We start from the raw sequence: 17,201 nt of genomic DNA, 5'->3' as shown, positions 1-17,201 counted from the left end.
TAAACTCAGGGCCTCTGGAAGAGCAGCTGGTACTCTTAACCGCTGAGCCATCTCTCCAGCCCCCTCGACTTTTGTTTTTAAGAAAGCACTTGGCAAACCCTTGACACCCGGTGTGACTGAAGAGAAAAGCCTGAAATGGCTCTCCATCCTCGCCACAGCTGCTGTTGCTCCCTTCAGAAGCAGCTCAGTTTACAGAGTTCCCTGACGTTTGTGAGCCCAGGGGAGAAGAGTTAGTGTGGAGCTAGAGTAAGTAAAAGGCCTTTTAATCGTGAGCACTTCTAGTGTGTGCTCTGACAAGTTCCCCAATGCCGAGTCCCACTGAGGCTCATGAGCTGGCAGTGACCTGGTGCTCAGTTGAAAACCACTTGCCCGAAGTGCATGTTCTGGAGGTGCCATCAAGAGCTCTGGCACCGGAGTGAACATTGCATGTGGACGTACTGTTTAACTCTGGTTTGCTCGTTCCTGCTTTGGCCTACCAAGGCAGCTTTTAAGGAAGTTTTGCCAGAGAATAAATGATGCAGGTATTTTCATGCTGGGTACTTTATATGTATTATCTTGTTTAATGTTCTTACCCTGCCAAGGAAATATTCCATTTGTTCATCATTTGGGGAACTGAATGCTATTTATCACAGGGCAGTCAAAAAACTTTAAAGAAAAAGAGGGTTATATTCCTCCCACTGAAAGCCTTTCCAGGGCATTACACATAGGATGATAGCCTAAATCTCACCTTGCTTCCCTCTTCCCTCTTGCAGTATTGTAGTCACGTGACCCTTGGGACTGGCCTGGACTGGCTGAGCTTCTTAGGCCCTTGGTGTTCCTCAGCCTGGAACTCTGGGCTCTTGTCACTCATGTCTCAGCTCAAATGTCACCTTTTCCCAAAGGCATTCTGTCTTAGTTAATTTTCTGTTGGTATGAGGAGACACCATGACGAAGGCAACTTACAAAGAAAAAGCATTAATTTGGGGCTTCTTACAATTCAGAGGGCTAGTCCACCATCGCTATAGCAGGAAGCATGGCAGTGGGCAGGCAGGCAGGCAGGCATGACGCTGGAGCAGTAGCTGAGAGCTTATATCTCATCTACAAGTTGGAGGCGGAATGAGAGAGACTGGGCCTACTATGGGCTTTTGAAACCTCAAGCCCACTCCCAGTGACACACCTCTTCCAACAAGGCCATATATCCTAATCTTCCCAAACGTTCTACCAACTGGGGACCAAGTATTCAGATATGGGGGTCATTCTCACTCAAACCACCATGTTGTCCATTCAGACAAAAAGATCCCTTCCCTCATACATTCCCATCAGTCTGTTACATGGCCTTGTATTTTCTTCCTAGCATCTGCCACTATTAAAACTTTTTTCTTCAACTAGAAAAATGGCTCAGTAGTTAAGAAGAGCACTGGTTGTTCTTACAGATGACTCAGGTTATAGATGACCCATGATTCCTAGCATCTAGGACATGCCGGGTCACAGCTGTCTGTAACTCTACTCCCAGGGAATCCAGTGCCCTCTTTGGCCTCTATAGGCATCAGGAATGCATGTGGTGTACAGACATACATGCAGGCAAAACAGCTGTACACATAAAAGAACTTTTTAATTAAGCATTTAAAATTGGATTTTAAGTCTGTCTGTTGCTAACTTTCCTGCTAGACAGTAAGCATGCGGGCTTCCCTTTTCTAATGTGTTCACTGCTGTATGTAGTTAGTGTGTATCAGTGTCAGATGGATGGGTAGATGGACAGATGATGGATCTTGGAATGATTCATGAATGAATGAGGCTTGACAAGGTCTATTTACTTGCTCAAGGCCCTTGAGATCTGAGGGTTATCAGATAGGTAGTGTGACACAGGACAGCTACTGGCCTGCCATAGCACAGCATGTGGAAGCTGCCACCGGCACTTAGACGCTGTTCATTTCTCTGAAGTTCAACACATACACTCGCTGAGTTAAAAAAAAAATAAAATGGAGCTGGGCAGTGGTAACACATACCTTTAATCCCAGCACTCAGAGACAGAGGCAGGCAGATCTCTGAGTTCGAGGCCAGCCTGGTCTACAGAGCGAGCTCCAGGACAGTCTGGAGATCTGGAGTTCTTTCCTTTCATTGCAGAAAGAGACATCGAGAAGATTCTGATGTGGAGATGATGGAAAATGACTCCCGGAAGGAAATGACAGCTGCCTGTTACCCCCGGAGGAGGATCATTAACCTCACAAGTGTCTTGAGTCTCCAGGAAGAAATTAGTGAGCGAGGCCATGAGAGTACGTAAGTGCTGAGGTGTGTGTGGCACTCAGGGTTTTGGAAATGTAGAAAGCACTCATATTGTCAGGTGGGCACTGCCGTGTGCTGCATGGATAGACTGTTTCCCCTTACACAGGAGACAGTTCTCAGCAGGAAGAGAAGGGCTTCTTCTTCTTCAGTGAGCAAAAATAACTGTTACTCCTATTAATGAAGGGGTGGCCACAGTGGTCATTGCAGTAATTTCTACTTTGTTTCTGTTTTTGCTAAAAGCAGCATCATGAACGAGCAGTGAAGTATTTATCCTGTCAAGTGGGGTGTGCTTAGCTGAGACTTGACAGGTCATGCCGCTGGAGTTCAAATCCTCAACTCCCATTTTCACTGTGTGACCTCACACTGTGACTTAGCTGTTCTGTGCCTCGGAATGTGAGATTGATTTGTCTTAGAAGATCACCAGCTGATTAGAAGTAACCAGTAAGACACTTGTTAAGAAAGCGGGGAATTTTTATATCCTGAAGGCCGATTAAGTCCTTCCTTGTTATCCTCAGAAGTAGCTTTTGAGAGTAGTTGAGTACCATACTTCATCCTGGTCCCTGTTAATAGAAAACTAGCTGGAAGGTTTTAGAAGTGAGTGGAGGGCGGAGTCAGTAATTAGATGTAAGGAGACCGACCGGCGGTGACAGCCGTGCCGCCCTCACAGCCGTGTTCCACACCTATGAGGAGCTACTCTTCCAGTGTGGGGATCGTGCAGGCTCCAGGTGGCAGCTCTGTGCTTGAATCTGTCATCTGGCCGTGACCTTTCTGTTTTCATCTGCCGTGCGTAAATCCGAAAGGCCTGCAAGATGGCTCCCTGGGTAAAAACACCAGACTCGATAATCTGACCCACATGGTAGAAAAAGAAAACCAACTCCTGAAAGTTGTCCTCGGACCTCTACATGTGCACTGTGGTACGTGCGTGACCTCCACCCACCCACATACACAACAAATAAATGTAGAAAAAAATCAATCAATTTCACTATTACTATAAAATATAAACTAGGATCATCTGCATTGTTACTTTGTATTGTTTTGAGACAGGGTTTCACTGTATAGTTTAGGCTAGCCTAGAACTCAGTTTGTAGCCCACATTAGCCTTGAGTTTTCTCTCTCTTAGGTCTGGGATTACAGGCATCTGCCACCATGTCAGCCTCCTGAATTACTTTTTGAAAAGATTGTACAGCTCAGGAGCAAATTAGTCCATCCACTAAGCCTGAACCCTCTGCCATAGCTGCCCCATGTCAGCTTCTTCCAGTTTCCATCTCTGTCACCATGGTCTGAGCCGACACGGGAAGGCCTGAACTTATTCATGTATTGCTCCATATGTGTCTGCTAGGTCTCTCCACCCCACCCTCATTCTGTCCAGTTACATGTGATGCACAACGTCTTCCTGTGACTGGGCTTCTGCCCATTGTACATGTTGCCAATTGGCTCCCGATTGTTATTTCCATGATGTGTTGTGGTTGTGCATTCCTTTGAGTTACTCTCCACGCCGGGAGCTCTGAAAGCAGTTTTAAATTGCTTAAGAAAGATGAGCTGCTGCGTGATTTCTTCAGCAGCTTTCCTCAGAGTGGTTTTTAGATAATCTCCCTCATGCTTAGAGGTTAGTAAAGATCATTTCAGTGATATTTTTAACTAATAAACTTTCTGGTACAGGGTAAAATCAGCCTATATCAAGTGTGGTCATATTTATTTAGAGTCTTGCTGAGGCCAACATGATGGTTCTAAGTGACCTAAAAAATATATATCCATGCACACTTTCTAACTTAATTCTCAAATAGTCTTTGGAGAGAGCACATGCTTCCATCTTCTATTTTAGAGACCAAAAAAGGAAAGATGAAGAGATGAGGAAAGGAAAAACAGATTACATGGAAATATCTGGACAATCTAAAACTGGCCTGGCATGGTGGTCCTTGCATTGAGTCCTCACCATTGTGAAAACTGAGGCAAGAGGATCACTTCAGCCTAGGAATTCTAGGCTAGCCTGGACAATATAACATAGTAGGACTTCATGTCAAAAACAAAATAAAAAATAAAACAAACCAAAACACACAAAGAATAGCCAAGCACAGTGAGTCGGTACTGGCAATGTCCTTTGTGGGTAGGCTCACCTGATATTTAAATGCAAAGTCCGGTCAGTGTATTGTTCTTCAGTAAACAGTCTTGAATCAGATGTGGACACTGTTAACCTGGTTTTCACAGGGACTGATGTGCTACATATCAGTTAATTATTCGCAACATGATATTAGTTAGTTAATTTGTGCGGTGTGTTGCACCATACTTGGAGTGGTAGCTGAGATGAATGGGGTCACACAGGTTGTTTAATGAACTTTGCTGACCCATCAGGCAGAAGGGCAAATAAGCAGTAACCACCCCAACCCCTGAGGCCTGGGAGGCGAGGCAGGGCCTCTGCGCTAAGATCCCTCCTTAGCTTAGCTTTATCTGTTGGTGCTGAGAAGATGTCAAAACCCACAGTCTCAGTTTTGAAGTAGGATGTATGGTTTAGCTTTGATATAGGTTTTCTCCATTTTGGTCTTTGCAGGATGGAGGAAAACACATAGAGAAACCTTCTAAGGCTAGAAGAGCATTTTGGATGGGATAAAATAGAGGCCCTTGAAGTTCTGTGAAAAGGCCCTGTGCTGGGCCAGCTGACATGGATTCTGCCTTCCTGCTGGCTGGGGATGGTTAGAGAGACCATGAATTTCCTCTTAGGAACTCTTGGCCTCCTTTCAGGGGACTATACTGCTCTTTCTCCTCCAGTGGCTCGTTATTCTAGACTATTTGATGCTTTCCAGCTTTAAAAGTAATCATCTCCACCTACACAGAACATCCTGTAAAGATACGAGTTTCCAGTGGACTGGGGAGGAGATGAGTGTGTGTGTGGGGGGTGCTTTGCTTAGTCCCCATGTGAAGAAAGTAATCGTCTTTATGGGCATAATTACAGAACTTACATAACAATGAAAACTCACAAATATAGCAACGACGGCCATGACAAGCTGAGTTTGTTTTCTCAAAATCACTTTGGTTTTTTAAAATTCCAGGTTGATAATTGTTTTTTTGTTTGTGGGGTTTGTTGTTGTTGTTGTTGTTGTTGTTGTTGTTGTTGTTGTATTGTATGTGGTAGTTTCTTATTTCTACTATTGAAAATTCAGCCATGAGTCAAATATTTAATATTCGTGGTAATCTCCCTTTTCTTTCTGAGTGCATTTAAGTGCTCTTTAGTTCCCCACTCCCCAGTAGCTTTTGAGTGTAGTTGAGAGTGTTGAGAGGGGTGATGTTTGGTTTGGGGGTTTTTTCTTTTTTGTTTTGGGGGTTTTATTTGCATTTCTTAGAACTGAGGGAAGACTTACATTTTTCGTCTTTGAGAGAGACCGTTGGGTATTTTCAGATATTACCTCCATCCCACCCCACCCCGTTCTGGACTTAAGTTTTGTTTTTTCGTCCTGTCCTCACGTCTTCTCTGCCTTTCTGGGCTATCCTGTGAGACTGTCTTCAGTCCACTGACGTTGTCTAGTCTGTCGCCTGCCGCTGTCTCAGCTGTCATCGTTCTCGGTGTTCTGAAGTCCTGCTGGTTCTTCTGAGTCCACGTGATGTCTGCAGTTGTGAGTTCTGAGTGTACGTGTTCTTGGCAGTGTTTCCAGGCTCCAGGGCTATTCGTTGTAGGTCTTCTGGGCTTGTTTTTGTATTCTGGAACTTGGTTTCCTGTTTCTCTTTTATGATGTAGATTGCACTTGCACACACACACACAGAGCTGCTAGTTACTAGTACCTTTATTGGGGGATTACTTGGAGCCTGGTATTAGTATAAACCACTATCTCCATTAGGGTTCTCAGGCAGTCTGTCTGCCATCATTTCTGCCTGTAGAAGCATGTGAAGATGAGTTTATGGCTGTACACTCTGGCTGTCAGGGGTTTTGTTTTGATTTGGTTTGGGTTGGTTGTTTTTTTCTTTTCCTTTACTGCCAACACACAAGCATCAGATGTTTGAAGAATGGACACAGGTATTGCTTCCCTTTATGGGCAGGGTACTGTTCTTGGAAATTCAGCTCCAGCTGTGGGCATTAGACCCCGCCCCCATTTCAAATCATTCTTTTGTGTGTGTGTGTGTGTGTGTGTGTGTGTGTGTGTGTGTAATTTATTTATTTTTATGTGCATTGGTGTTTGTTTTGCCTTCATGCATGTCTGTGTGTGGGGAGTCAGATCTTGGAGTTACAGACAGTGGTGAGCTGCCATGTGAGTGCTGGGAAATGAACCCAGGTCCTCTGGAAAAGCAGTCAGTGCTCCTAACCACTGAGCCGTCTCTCCAGTCCCTTCAAACATTCTTATCTGTCCTCCTTTTCCCACTGTCAGAGCCCATGAAAGCTGAAGGTTCCAATTCTGGAGGAACCTTTCACTCTTGGGTAAGCTGGCTTCAGAAATCTTGTCAAATATCTGCCTTTCTAATTTGCCTTTCATTTTGACCCTGTATATCCCTTAATCTTTTAGCAACTCCTCTGTACATCTTTAGAGGCAAATTGTGTGTCGTTCCACATTTGGTTTCTTTCAGCAGGAGATCTGGTTGAGGCATCTTTGCTTGTGCAGGGCGTGGGGTGTGAAGAAGTGTTTAGTGAGATTCCATTACTTACATGGTTTTTGTTTTGTTTTGTTTTGTTTTCTAGCTCTTCGGGAGATGCTCCATAACCATTCCTTTGTGGGCTGTGTGAATCCTCAGTGGGCCTTGGCACAGCACCAGACCAAGCTATACCTCCTCAACACTACCAAGCTTAGGTAAATCTGTGTGACAGCAGTGGAGCCACTAGAAGAGTGTCTCTGGGGACAGGCACCAATGCTGGGTGTTGAGGGGGGAGGAGCATATGAGGTGGCTGGAAAGGACAGGTATAGATATAGCCTTGAAAATCATCGACATGACCAGGTCCAACCTTTTTCCATTTCCTTGATGGGAAATTTCTTTTCTATACCGTATCTCATGTATTTGACCTGTAAATCAGGATAGTAAGACTAAATTTGATTGATATTTTGTGGGGATAAATGACTAGAGAAGCCCAGCCCTTGGCTCAGCACTCAGGAAACGTTGGCTATAACCAGCTGATGTCTGCTTTGTGCTGTTAGACATCTGGTTTCTCTTATGTGCAAAAGGGTTACAGGGAGGCAAGAGAAGGAAGCCCATGCCTCTCTCTTGGCATTGAGAATGCAGGAAAAGCTTATATTCTAGCCACCAAAGTCAGGCTATTGCACAACATGGGAAAGAATCCCAATAGTGCCATTCACCTTGTTGACACCTGGTGACAGTTTTTGTTTCCAGGGACTGTGAGAATCTGTTACATCTAGAGGTTCTAGTCAGTGTATTCTCAAATAGGTGATGTATATGGGAGGTTGCTGCTGCCTATGTCCACTGTGTATCGCTTATCTACTTTAGGACTTCCATTCTAAATCTTTCTGTGACCTCAGAGTGCTTCTTGGTCTTACAAATGGAATAGACACTGTACACTGCATCAACGTGGTACATGGGCTAAAAATCTATTTGCCATCTCTAATCTAGAAGCAGCCCCAGTCCTAAAGCTCCCGGCTGGCACAAGTACTTTCTCCAGAATTCGGACTCCTTCTTGGGTTGGGAGCCTTTTTGGCATAGTGCTAAGTTTCACTGCATTGACTTATTCAGTGTGTTAGCTCCTTTCCTTGTTTCTGTGGCCAAGTACATGGTGAGAAGCAGCGTAAGAGAAGATAAGTTTATCTGGGCTGCATTCTGATGCAGTCTGCCATGGTAAGGAAGGTCTTGTGTGGGAACGGCTCCTGGCAGCAGGAGTCTGAGACAGCTGGGTACATGACCTCAGCAGTCCAGAAGCCGGAGCTCAGGCCGAACGAAGCTCTAGTCCTGCCCTTACGGCCTTAGTCTGCCAGCTGCACCCCATGGTGGAGTGCTGGCGTTCAAACCACAGCAGTGGCCGTGAGCTGGGCTATTGGGAACGCCTCTCTCCCTGCTTTTACTTTTCTAGCACTTGTGAGTGTGTGACTTGCGTGTCTCTACAGCTCACCGGTGTTCACCTTCTTTCCTCTCACAGTAGCAGTCATGGCTAGTACCAGAACTGCAGCTTCTTACTGACACCTGAATCTGAAATCCACAATCCATCCACACTGATTTCATGAAGTAGAAAAGTTCACACCATGACTGTGGGAACTAGAAAAACAATTAGCTTTGTGTCTTCCTTCATGACTTGTGCCATTTACCTGTGTTTAGGTCTTTCTCAGCCCCTAATATTTAGCCTTCCTTGTTCTCCTTTCTACATGTTATACTGTACCCACATATACTTTGTTTACATATTTATACTGTAGGCTAGGATTTTGCATGTGAGGAAGAACGTGGTTTTTATTAGTAATTCAGTATGCATACTTGATTGCTGTCCTTGGGTTGTTATCAGCCAGTGCAACATACTAACTCAAATATCAGTGCACTTCCAGACGTGGGGCAAACACCTACAATCCCAGCACTTGGCAGGTGTAGGTAAAGAATGACTGTGAGTTCCATTTTGGGCTACATAGCAAGACCTTTTATCCCACCTCATCCCTCCCCCGCAAAAATCAGTGCCATATAATTCTGCCTTGGGGTCCATTTCTGACGATCAGGGAAAGCTGCCCTTTCTAAATGCCCCATGTACTTTTTTCCCATATAACTGTTTCTGTGGTGCTGAGGATGAAACCCAGGCCTTCATAAGCAGGGCAAGTACTGCACCCTGTGGTGTTTAATGGTGAGTTGTCAGAGGGTAATCTCTAGTGCTCTACTAGGGAAAGTTCTGCAGACAGTGGTTTAGGTTTCATTGCAGCGTTTAAAGCCTTTACAGCACTAGAGAGGAGGATGTGAGCCAGCCTGTGTTTGGACTTGTCTGGGAGGGATGGCTGCCGAGTCCAGGCAGAGTCCGTTAGCAATCCCAGTGCTTTACGTAGAGAAGACCTCTTTAGCCAGGTTCACAGCCAGGCAGCAGCATCTTCGTCCCATTCTGTCCTTGCTGCTCGGCCTTCAAGCACATTTATTTTTCTTAAAGTCTTCCATTTTTATTTTCAGTGAAGAGCTGTTCTACCAGATACTCATTTATGATTTTGCCAATTTTGGTGTTCTAAGGTTATCGGTAAGTTTCTTTCCTCCTTACTTCTGAAATGGCAGCTGATTGTTTCTCAGAGTATGAGCTATACAGTGATTTACTACTTAGCAAATGTAAACTCTCCAAAGTATGTTTAAGAGTTTGTGTCAATAAAGTTTTTTGGTTGAAACTTTTCAGGTAAATAGTTACTTTTGTAGCCAGCTTAAACAAATGCTTCTTGTTATAGCTGTTACTACATATTTACTTGAAATTAAAAGTCGAAATATTCTCTAAAACCATAGTTGGAACAGGGATGGGGTGTGTGTTTGCTTCTTCTTTATTGTGTGGCACTGTAGGAGGCACACACTCTGCCATTGGACTTGACTATAAACCTCTAACGATTCTAGCTCGTCTGTTCCAAGAAGGTTTTGGTGCCAAATTTTAATTAAGCCTTTGGAAATTTAAGATTGTATTGCATCTGTAGATAACTTTTGAGAAAAGATAAATTTTAGTAGCTTAATGTCTCACTTTTTCTATGGTACTGTACATGGCAATTTATCAGTTTCAATTTCTAATGTTTATTGCCAGACTACAGAAATGCACGTGAGTTTTTTTACATAGATTTTTGTATCTTGCAGTTTTGCTAAACTCACCTAGTTTGGTTAGTGCCTATATAGAGTCGGGTTTTTCTACATAAATGGTCATCATATTGAGAATGAAGGCAGTTTTACCTCCTCCTACCCAGGGCATGCTCACCCTTTGTCTTGACAGTTGCAGTCTGAGTTAACTAGAAGTGGCGAGAATGGAAACCCTCCTCTCCTTCCAGTCTTGGGGAAGTAGTCACACTTTTGTTGTTGAATATGCTAGTAGCTGGAGAGAGTTTTTGTGGGTACCCTTAAGATGTTGGGGAAATTCATTTTTTTTTAATTTAGTAATAGATACTGAAAATTTTTAAATGCTTTTTCTTCCTCGAAGATATGATCTTTTTATTTTTTAGACTATTAATATAGTGAAATACATTGACAAGTTTCCATGTGTTAAACCAATCCTGCACTCCTGAGATGAACCCTGCTTGGTTATGTGTTGCCAGATTTCATTTTCTCAAGTTTATTTATTATTTATTTATTTATTTAGTCTGTGTTCATGGGTGTTACTAGTCTGCCATGTTTTTTATTGTATTTGTATAGTTTTTAGTAGAGGATAATGATGACTTCATAGATGAGTCCATAAGCTCTCCCTTGCTATTTTTTCTGAAAGCATTTTGTAGGGTTGTTACTCATTGTTTAGAATAATCTGGGCTTGAAGATCCCATGATAGGAAAGTCTCTATTAGAGATTCAGGTTATCACTCTGATAGAGTTGTTCATGTCGTCTTTCCCTTCTCGCTTTGTGTGGGTGTTTTAAATTTATGTGCATGTGTGTAGGGCCAGAGGACAGTGTCAGGTGTTGTTCCCCAGGGTCTACCACTTCCTCTTGTTTTTTGTCATTGTTTTCTTTTTGAGACGGGATCTCTCGCTAGGACCTGGAGCTTTCTGAGTAAGCCAGGCTGTCTGTATTTAGGTCTGCATCATTTAGCATCTAGTCTCCTGGAGGTTTTCCAGAAATCTGTTACTGATTTCTACTTTAATTCTAGCTTGGTTGAAGACAATTCCTGAGTGTGTTCACACTTACTGAGACTTGTTTCATGGCCTGGAGCATGTGTTTTGTCAGTTTATGTTCTTTGTGCATCTGAAAAAGAATCAGTATTACCTTGCTAGGGTGTTCTATAAATGCCACGTGGATCTTGTGCTCATCGTGTGCTTGTTGACTGTCTCCATAATGATTTTCTGTCTCCTTGTTCTGCTGGTAATGGAGGTATTGAACGCTGCAATGATGAGCGGGCATTCTGTCGCCGTCGGTGCTTTATATCGGAACTGAGTTTGGTCTGTTGGACTCACGCTTCCCACCTAATACCTGTCATCTTCTTGCTTCTTCCCAGGAACCAGCACCACTCTTTGACCTCGCCATGCTGGCCTTAGACAGTCCTGAAAGTGGCTGGACAGAGGAAGACGGCCCAAAGGAAGGGCTTGCAGAATACATTGTTGAGTTTCTGAAGAAGAAAGCTGAGATGCTTGCAGACTATTTCTCTTTGGAAATTGATGAGGTGGGGCAGCTATTTGCATGCCTTTGAGCTTTCTTTCAGATGAGAGTCAAGTTCCAGGGTTAGAACCAAAAGGCTGGCCTCCCCTCAGAAGCAGCATGTGCCATACATGACATTTTCTCCACTCCCCATTTGCACTGGAGATGATACAGCAATAGTCATCCATCATGCTGTTCTATCGAAATCCCCTCAGGGGCCTGCCCTGAGGAGGTTTCTTACAGAGTCCTAGGGAACACAAGCTGAGATCCCAGTCCTTACAGGCCACATGAAGAATGACACTATGCCATGGCTTCATTTCTTCATCTTTCTCTTGTTCTTTGGGGCTTCTGTCCTGACGTTTCTGAGCAGATCCAGAAGGAAAAGTTGTTCCTGACCAAAGGCTCTTTTGAAATGCTTAACCTTGTGTCTCACAGTGCCCATCCTACAACCCGTACCCAGTATAGGGCTTGGAGAAACATGAGAGAAATGAAACCTATCAGCCTTAATGCCATTATTTCTTACCCTCCTTTCTTGCCCCACCCTCCGCCCCTACCTCCCCAAGCAGGAAGGGAACCTGATTGGATTACCCCTTCTGATTGACAACTATGTACCCCCTTTGGAGGGACTGCCTCTCTTCATCCTTCGACTGGCTACAGAGGTATATAACAGCAGATGCTAAGCAGTACGTGTGTGTGTGTGTGTGTGTGTGTGTGTGTGTGTGTGTGTGTGTGTGTCTGTCTGTCTTTCTGTGATGTTTATAAATGAAATGTTAAAGCACTATATTAAATGCTTTTCTTATATTGACTTCTGTGGATCAGGTGAATTGGGATGAAGAGAAGGAATGTTTTGAAAGCCTCAGTAAAGAATGTGCTGTGTTTTACTCCATTCGGAAGCAGTATATACTGGAGGAGTCAACCCTTTCGGGCCAGCAGGTACTATGGTAATTAATGCACACTAGCATCCAGGACTGGGGCGGGTCTCATGTACTTTAGGATATGGAACTTAAATCATCTCTAAAATCCTCTAGTTTCACTTTATATGACAAGGTTCAAACAACAGCTCTCAACTTTTTTTTTTAACCCAGGAATTTGCATATGGCTCATGTTGGCTTTGAACTTTCGATACTCCTGCTTCAGCCTCCTAAGTGCTGGGATTCTAAGTGTGTAGCAGCACACCCAACTCTTTACAATGGCCAGCTTTAATTCATGAACTCTATTTCATTCTGCTGGACTTGAACATAGACCTCTAGAATGATCCGAGAGCCTGTCAGATAGGGACAGGTGCCTGTGACAGTGAAAGGGAGAGCTGAGATCAGTGTTGTAAGCTAGCAGCTGTGTGACAGCTCAAGTCTTCAGTACTAGACCAGTCTTCTGTCTACCTCAGTTTCTCCCTGCTTTGCATCTGCTCTCTGTCTTCTTTACCAGGAAGCCATGTCTATAATCCCTCAGAGGCCAACCAGACAAAAAGAGCCTGGGTTCCTCCTGCTTCCCGCCACTTTTCAGATAATGCTCCCTCCTGTGTCAGAGGAAGGCAGAGAGTCACGAGTTTCTAAGAACCAGAGGCTAGCCACTGTAGTGCACAGCCACTTGGTGATGGTACACATGTTGTCCACTGCTCGGGACGCCTGGAGTCCTCAGAGGTTCTGGTACTTAATGTGGTGGAACAAAAACTAGCCCTGGCTGCTGGCTGAGACCCCAGGAACTCACCCTGGAAGTGGACACACAAACTCTTCTAAGCCTATTTGATGGGAACCACACAGCAGGTGGGAAAGAACCATGCGTGGGGCAGCCAAGGCTTCCACAGAGAGGAGCAGTGAGGCACATCTACCCTCCGTGGAGTGTCAGAGCAGTGCTACCTTAAGACACCCCGGGTTTGCTGTCGAGTTATGATCCAGGAGTCAGGCTCAGAAATGTTAGATCCACTGGAGTGGAAACAAAAACATAGGCAGTGGTTCCTCAAAATACTGGTTTCGTTTCTTCTTCACAAATCTTGCTGCTTCTGCTCAGACGTGTAGGATCCTCAAGACTGTCCTGTAGAAGCCCCACTACATACCACTAAGACCTTCCAGGCCCAGTGCCTGTCATGTCAGTGGGACAGCCGGTATGTGGGGAGATAAATCGAATTTCATGTATTTTCCAGACTGACATGCCTGGCTCTCCTCCAAAGCCCTGGAAGTGGACTGTGGAGCACATTATCTATAAAGCTTTTCGCTCACACCTTCTGCCTCCAAAGCATTTCACAGAGGATGGAAATGTCCTGCAGCTTGCCAACCTGCCAGATCTATACAAAGTCTTTGAGAGGTGTTAAATACTACACCACCTTAGTGAGTATACACTCACTGTCCAAGACGAAGCATGTTTCACTGATAAGGAAGCCACAGGACAGTTGGCGTGCTCAAGGGTTTCCAGTGCTCACTGTTCATAGCTTTGTATCCCACGTTGTTGCTACAACTTAATGTTAAAATTTCACATTTGCCTTCGCCTGTGGATTGGCTGCAAATAAACTCACATGTGTTTCAATGTATTTATATATATATAATTTTACATTGGAAAACTATTTAAGCTGATTTTCACCTAGTATATATTGGGTTGTGTTGAAGACTCTAAAAAGCCCCTTGGCACCTGAAGAGGCATTTCTACATACACTCTTTAAAAAAAAAAAAAAACTCTTGAAGTTTTCCCAAATCATGCTGTGATGTTTTTAATCAGGAAATTAGTTATCAGATACCATAGGCTATATCCATTCAAGTTCGTTTTAAAAGAAGCCCTGGGGGTTAGGGGAGCTGGAGAGATGGCTCAGAGGTTAAGAGCACTGCTTGTTCTTCCAAAGGTCCTGAGTTCAATTCCCAGCAACCACATGGTGGCTCACAACCATCTGTAGTGAGCTCTGGTGCCCTCTTCTGGCCTGCAGGGTGTGTGCAGACAACACTGTATACATAATAAATAAATAAATCTTTTTTTAAAAAAAAAAAAAAGAAGCAGCAGCAGCCCTGGAAAAGCAACTTTTGAGAAGTCCGTATCTTGGGTTTCCTACACATCTCCCTCAATGCCCAGGCTTAAATCCATCTTAAAACTTTAATAAACTCCAGTTTGCTTTAAAAAAAAAAAAAGTCTGCTGTGGGATGGTCTGTATGTCAAATTACTCTGGTCAATAAATAAAACACTGATTGGCCAGTGGCTAGGCAGGAAGTATAGGCGGGACTAACAGAGAGGAGAAAAGAAAGAACAGGAAGGCGGAAGGAGACACTGCCAGCTGCCGCCAGGACAAGCAGCATGTGAAGACACCGGTAAGCCACGAGCCATGTGGCAAGGTATAGATTATTGAAATGGATTAATTTAAGCTATAAGAACAGTAAGCAAGAAGCCTGCCACGGCCATACAGTTTGTAAGCAATATAAGTCTCTGTGTTTACTTGGTTGGGTCTGAGCGGCTGTGGGACTGGTGGGTGACAGAGATTTGCCTTGACTGTGGGCAAGGCAGGAAAACTCTAGCTACAAAAAAGTCCCAAGGACATGGTGGTATGTGTCTTAATTCCAGCACTTGGAGGCAGAGGCAGGTGCATCTGTGAGCTTGGGACCAGCCTGGTCAACATAGTAAGTTCCAGGCAAATGGAGACTCCAGAGTGAGACCCTCCCTGCCAAAAAAAAAAAAAAAAAAAAAAAAAAGTCCTGAGCACGTATATACTGGTCTTGTCAACTTGATTGGATTTAGAGTACCTGGGAAAGACACTTGGGCATGTCTATGACAGTGTTTCCAGAGCAGATAACTGGTCAGGGAAGACTTACCTTCAAAGTGGGCAGTAGGCAACTTTCAGTAGTCCCGATAAGAGAAGATCTCAGGAAAAGTGTACACCTGCTTGTATCCATCACTGACGTTGTCATCAGAGTCTTAACTTCTTCACCTTCCAAGGTGGAAACAATACCAAGACTCCTCTCCAGGGATCTTCTAGGCTCTTGATGCCAGATTGGGCCTACGAAGGCATCCAGCCTTGTGACCTGAGCAGCTACCAAGTTTTCTACCTCTCCAGCTTGCAGATACCATCCTTGGACTGCCTAGTCTTTTCTTTGTAAATCCCTTTATACAGCCCATGAATTTTGTTCCTGCACGAACCTGTCTAAAAGTTACTGGTATAACAAGTATGGACGGACAGCCAAGGGTGGTTGACTTGATACACTTGCCATGTGGTGTATAAGCCTTGGAAGAGGTGTACAAGAGGATGTGGACAAGTCTGGAGTTACAGGCCAGGGAGCGCTGGAATACTATAAACAGAACTTAATGGGTGACTCTAGTGGGAGTGTAGAAGACATGCAGCCAGTGGGGGCGTGGCTCATGTGGTTTGAGAGGGGAGCACGGACTGGAGTGGCATCTAGGCTATTGTGTTGCGTTCTGGCAAAGACCTGGCTTTGTCTTTTCTCATGTCTTTGAGTAAGGCTGAATTCAAAAGTAATGGATTAAGTTGTTTGGCAAAGGCAATTTTAAGACAGCTTAACCTCTGGGTGGTGGCATGGTTACCACTGTGTTTATTGAGGTTGATAATGACAATGCAAAACAGAAAGATGGAAACTGCAGTCTGGTGAGAAAAAACACGAACAAGGAGGATGAACATGTTTAAAGTTGCAGAAAAGGAGGGTGCAGACAAAGAATCCATAATTGTTAGAGATGAACAGAGCTAGAGAGACCTTACACTTTGTGCTGGGCCGTGGCAAAGGTGCCCTGAGGGTCCACTCACTGAATGAAGCTCCAGCATGTAGAGATGCAAATTCTCTTGACAAGTGTGAACTGAGTGCCAAGGAGAAGGTCCCCTGCTTGAGAACCATCTGCCACATCCTGCCCATGAATTCTGCCACACCTTCTCTGTCATGATGGAGTTTAAACTGGGAGCCAAATCCATCCATCCATCCAGTCAACAGTAAGAGAAGTAAGAAGACTCCTACTATTTGTAGTCAAGGCTAATTTACTAGTAGGGACAAAATCCAGAGCATGCTTGCCCGCCTTCTGACTGGTCAGAGTTAAGGTGGCCCACTTAGTGGCCCTCAGCGTGTTTCTAGGTGTTCCTGTTTGGAGGATTCTGGGGAAGCAAAAGAGACAGCAACTATCTTGCCCTTCTCTGGCTTTATCTTTTTTTCCCTCCTAAGTCATTCTGTTTGGGAGTTACTTTGGAATTGAGGAATAACAGGACTGGTGACTCCCAAGTAACACTCCTAGGACAGATTATCTCTCAAAATGAGAAACTACTAACAAGAATGAGGCTGCACTTGGGAGGGGAAATGATTATGTCATGGAAACATCAAGAGATGTCAACACCACTTCTCCAGAGCCTTCCACAGGCCTGAACTTAATTACCAGCCAGACCACTGGTTGCTTCATCAGCAGTGCATACCCCAACTGTCTCCTTTGTTCCCTCTTTTACACCGTTAACACTTTGAAATTAATTTGGGGTTCCAGAACCCTTTTATCTGTTCTTCCCAACATGGCCAAGTGAAATGAATCTTTCTTTGCCTTCACTACTCAGTCACAGTGGCTTGCTGGGGTGGGTGGTCAAATTTAGTATACTGGGAGTTAGCCAGGACTTTCTTTAAAACCAGTAATAAAAATAAAGCTCTTCAGTGTCCAGATAACCTCAGCAGAAATACAGCACTCAGCCCAAGAACGAATGTCTAGGGGTTTAAAGTAAAGCACAGACCACAGGAAGCAATGAAGAAGGGCCCAGGGAAAACAACGTATTGTAGAGGAGAAATAGAAGAGCC

At 44.3% G+C, this 17,201-nt stretch overlaps 1 protein-coding gene across 7 annotated transcripts in view; it reads left to right on the top strand.

The window, feature by feature from the left end:
* Mlh1 (mutL homolog 1) overlaps nt 1-14,664 on the top strand; it is a 41,556-nt gene extending 26,892 nt beyond the window's left edge. For 5 of the 7 annotated variants that reach the window (XM_076577184.1, XM_076577180.1, XM_042281810.2 and 2 more), the window contains 7 exons: nt 2,104-2,252; nt 6,923-7,031; nt 9,322-9,385; nt 11,315-11,479; nt 12,021-12,113; nt 12,274-12,387; nt 13,595-14,664. In XM_076577184.1, the coding sequence (XP_076433299.1) occupies nt 2,104-2,252; nt 6,923-7,031; nt 9,322-9,385; nt 11,315-11,479; nt 12,021-12,113; nt 12,274-12,387; nt 13,595-13,762 (862 nt within the window). In that variant the 3' untranslated portion in view covers nt 13,763-14,664. Of the gene's footprint in view, nt 1-2,103; nt 2,253-6,922; nt 7,032-9,321; nt 9,386-11,314; nt 11,480-12,020; nt 12,114-12,273; nt 12,388-12,539 lie in introns of all 7 variants that reach the window. The other 2 variants (XM_042281811.2, XM_076577179.1) reach the window with 2 other exon arrangements.
* The last annotated feature ends 2,537 nt before the right edge of the window (nt 14,665-17,201 follow it).

Source organism: Peromyscus maniculatus, chromosome 7, assembly GCF_049852395.1.
Source record: "Peromyscus maniculatus bairdii isolate BWxNUB_F1_BW_parent chromosome 7, HU_Pman_BW_mat_3.1, whole genome shotgun sequence".
Taxonomy (NCBI): domain Eukaryota; kingdom Metazoa; phylum Chordata; class Mammalia; order Rodentia; family Cricetidae; genus Peromyscus; species Peromyscus maniculatus.
This window is presented reverse-complemented; position numbering and strand designations above follow the sequence as displayed.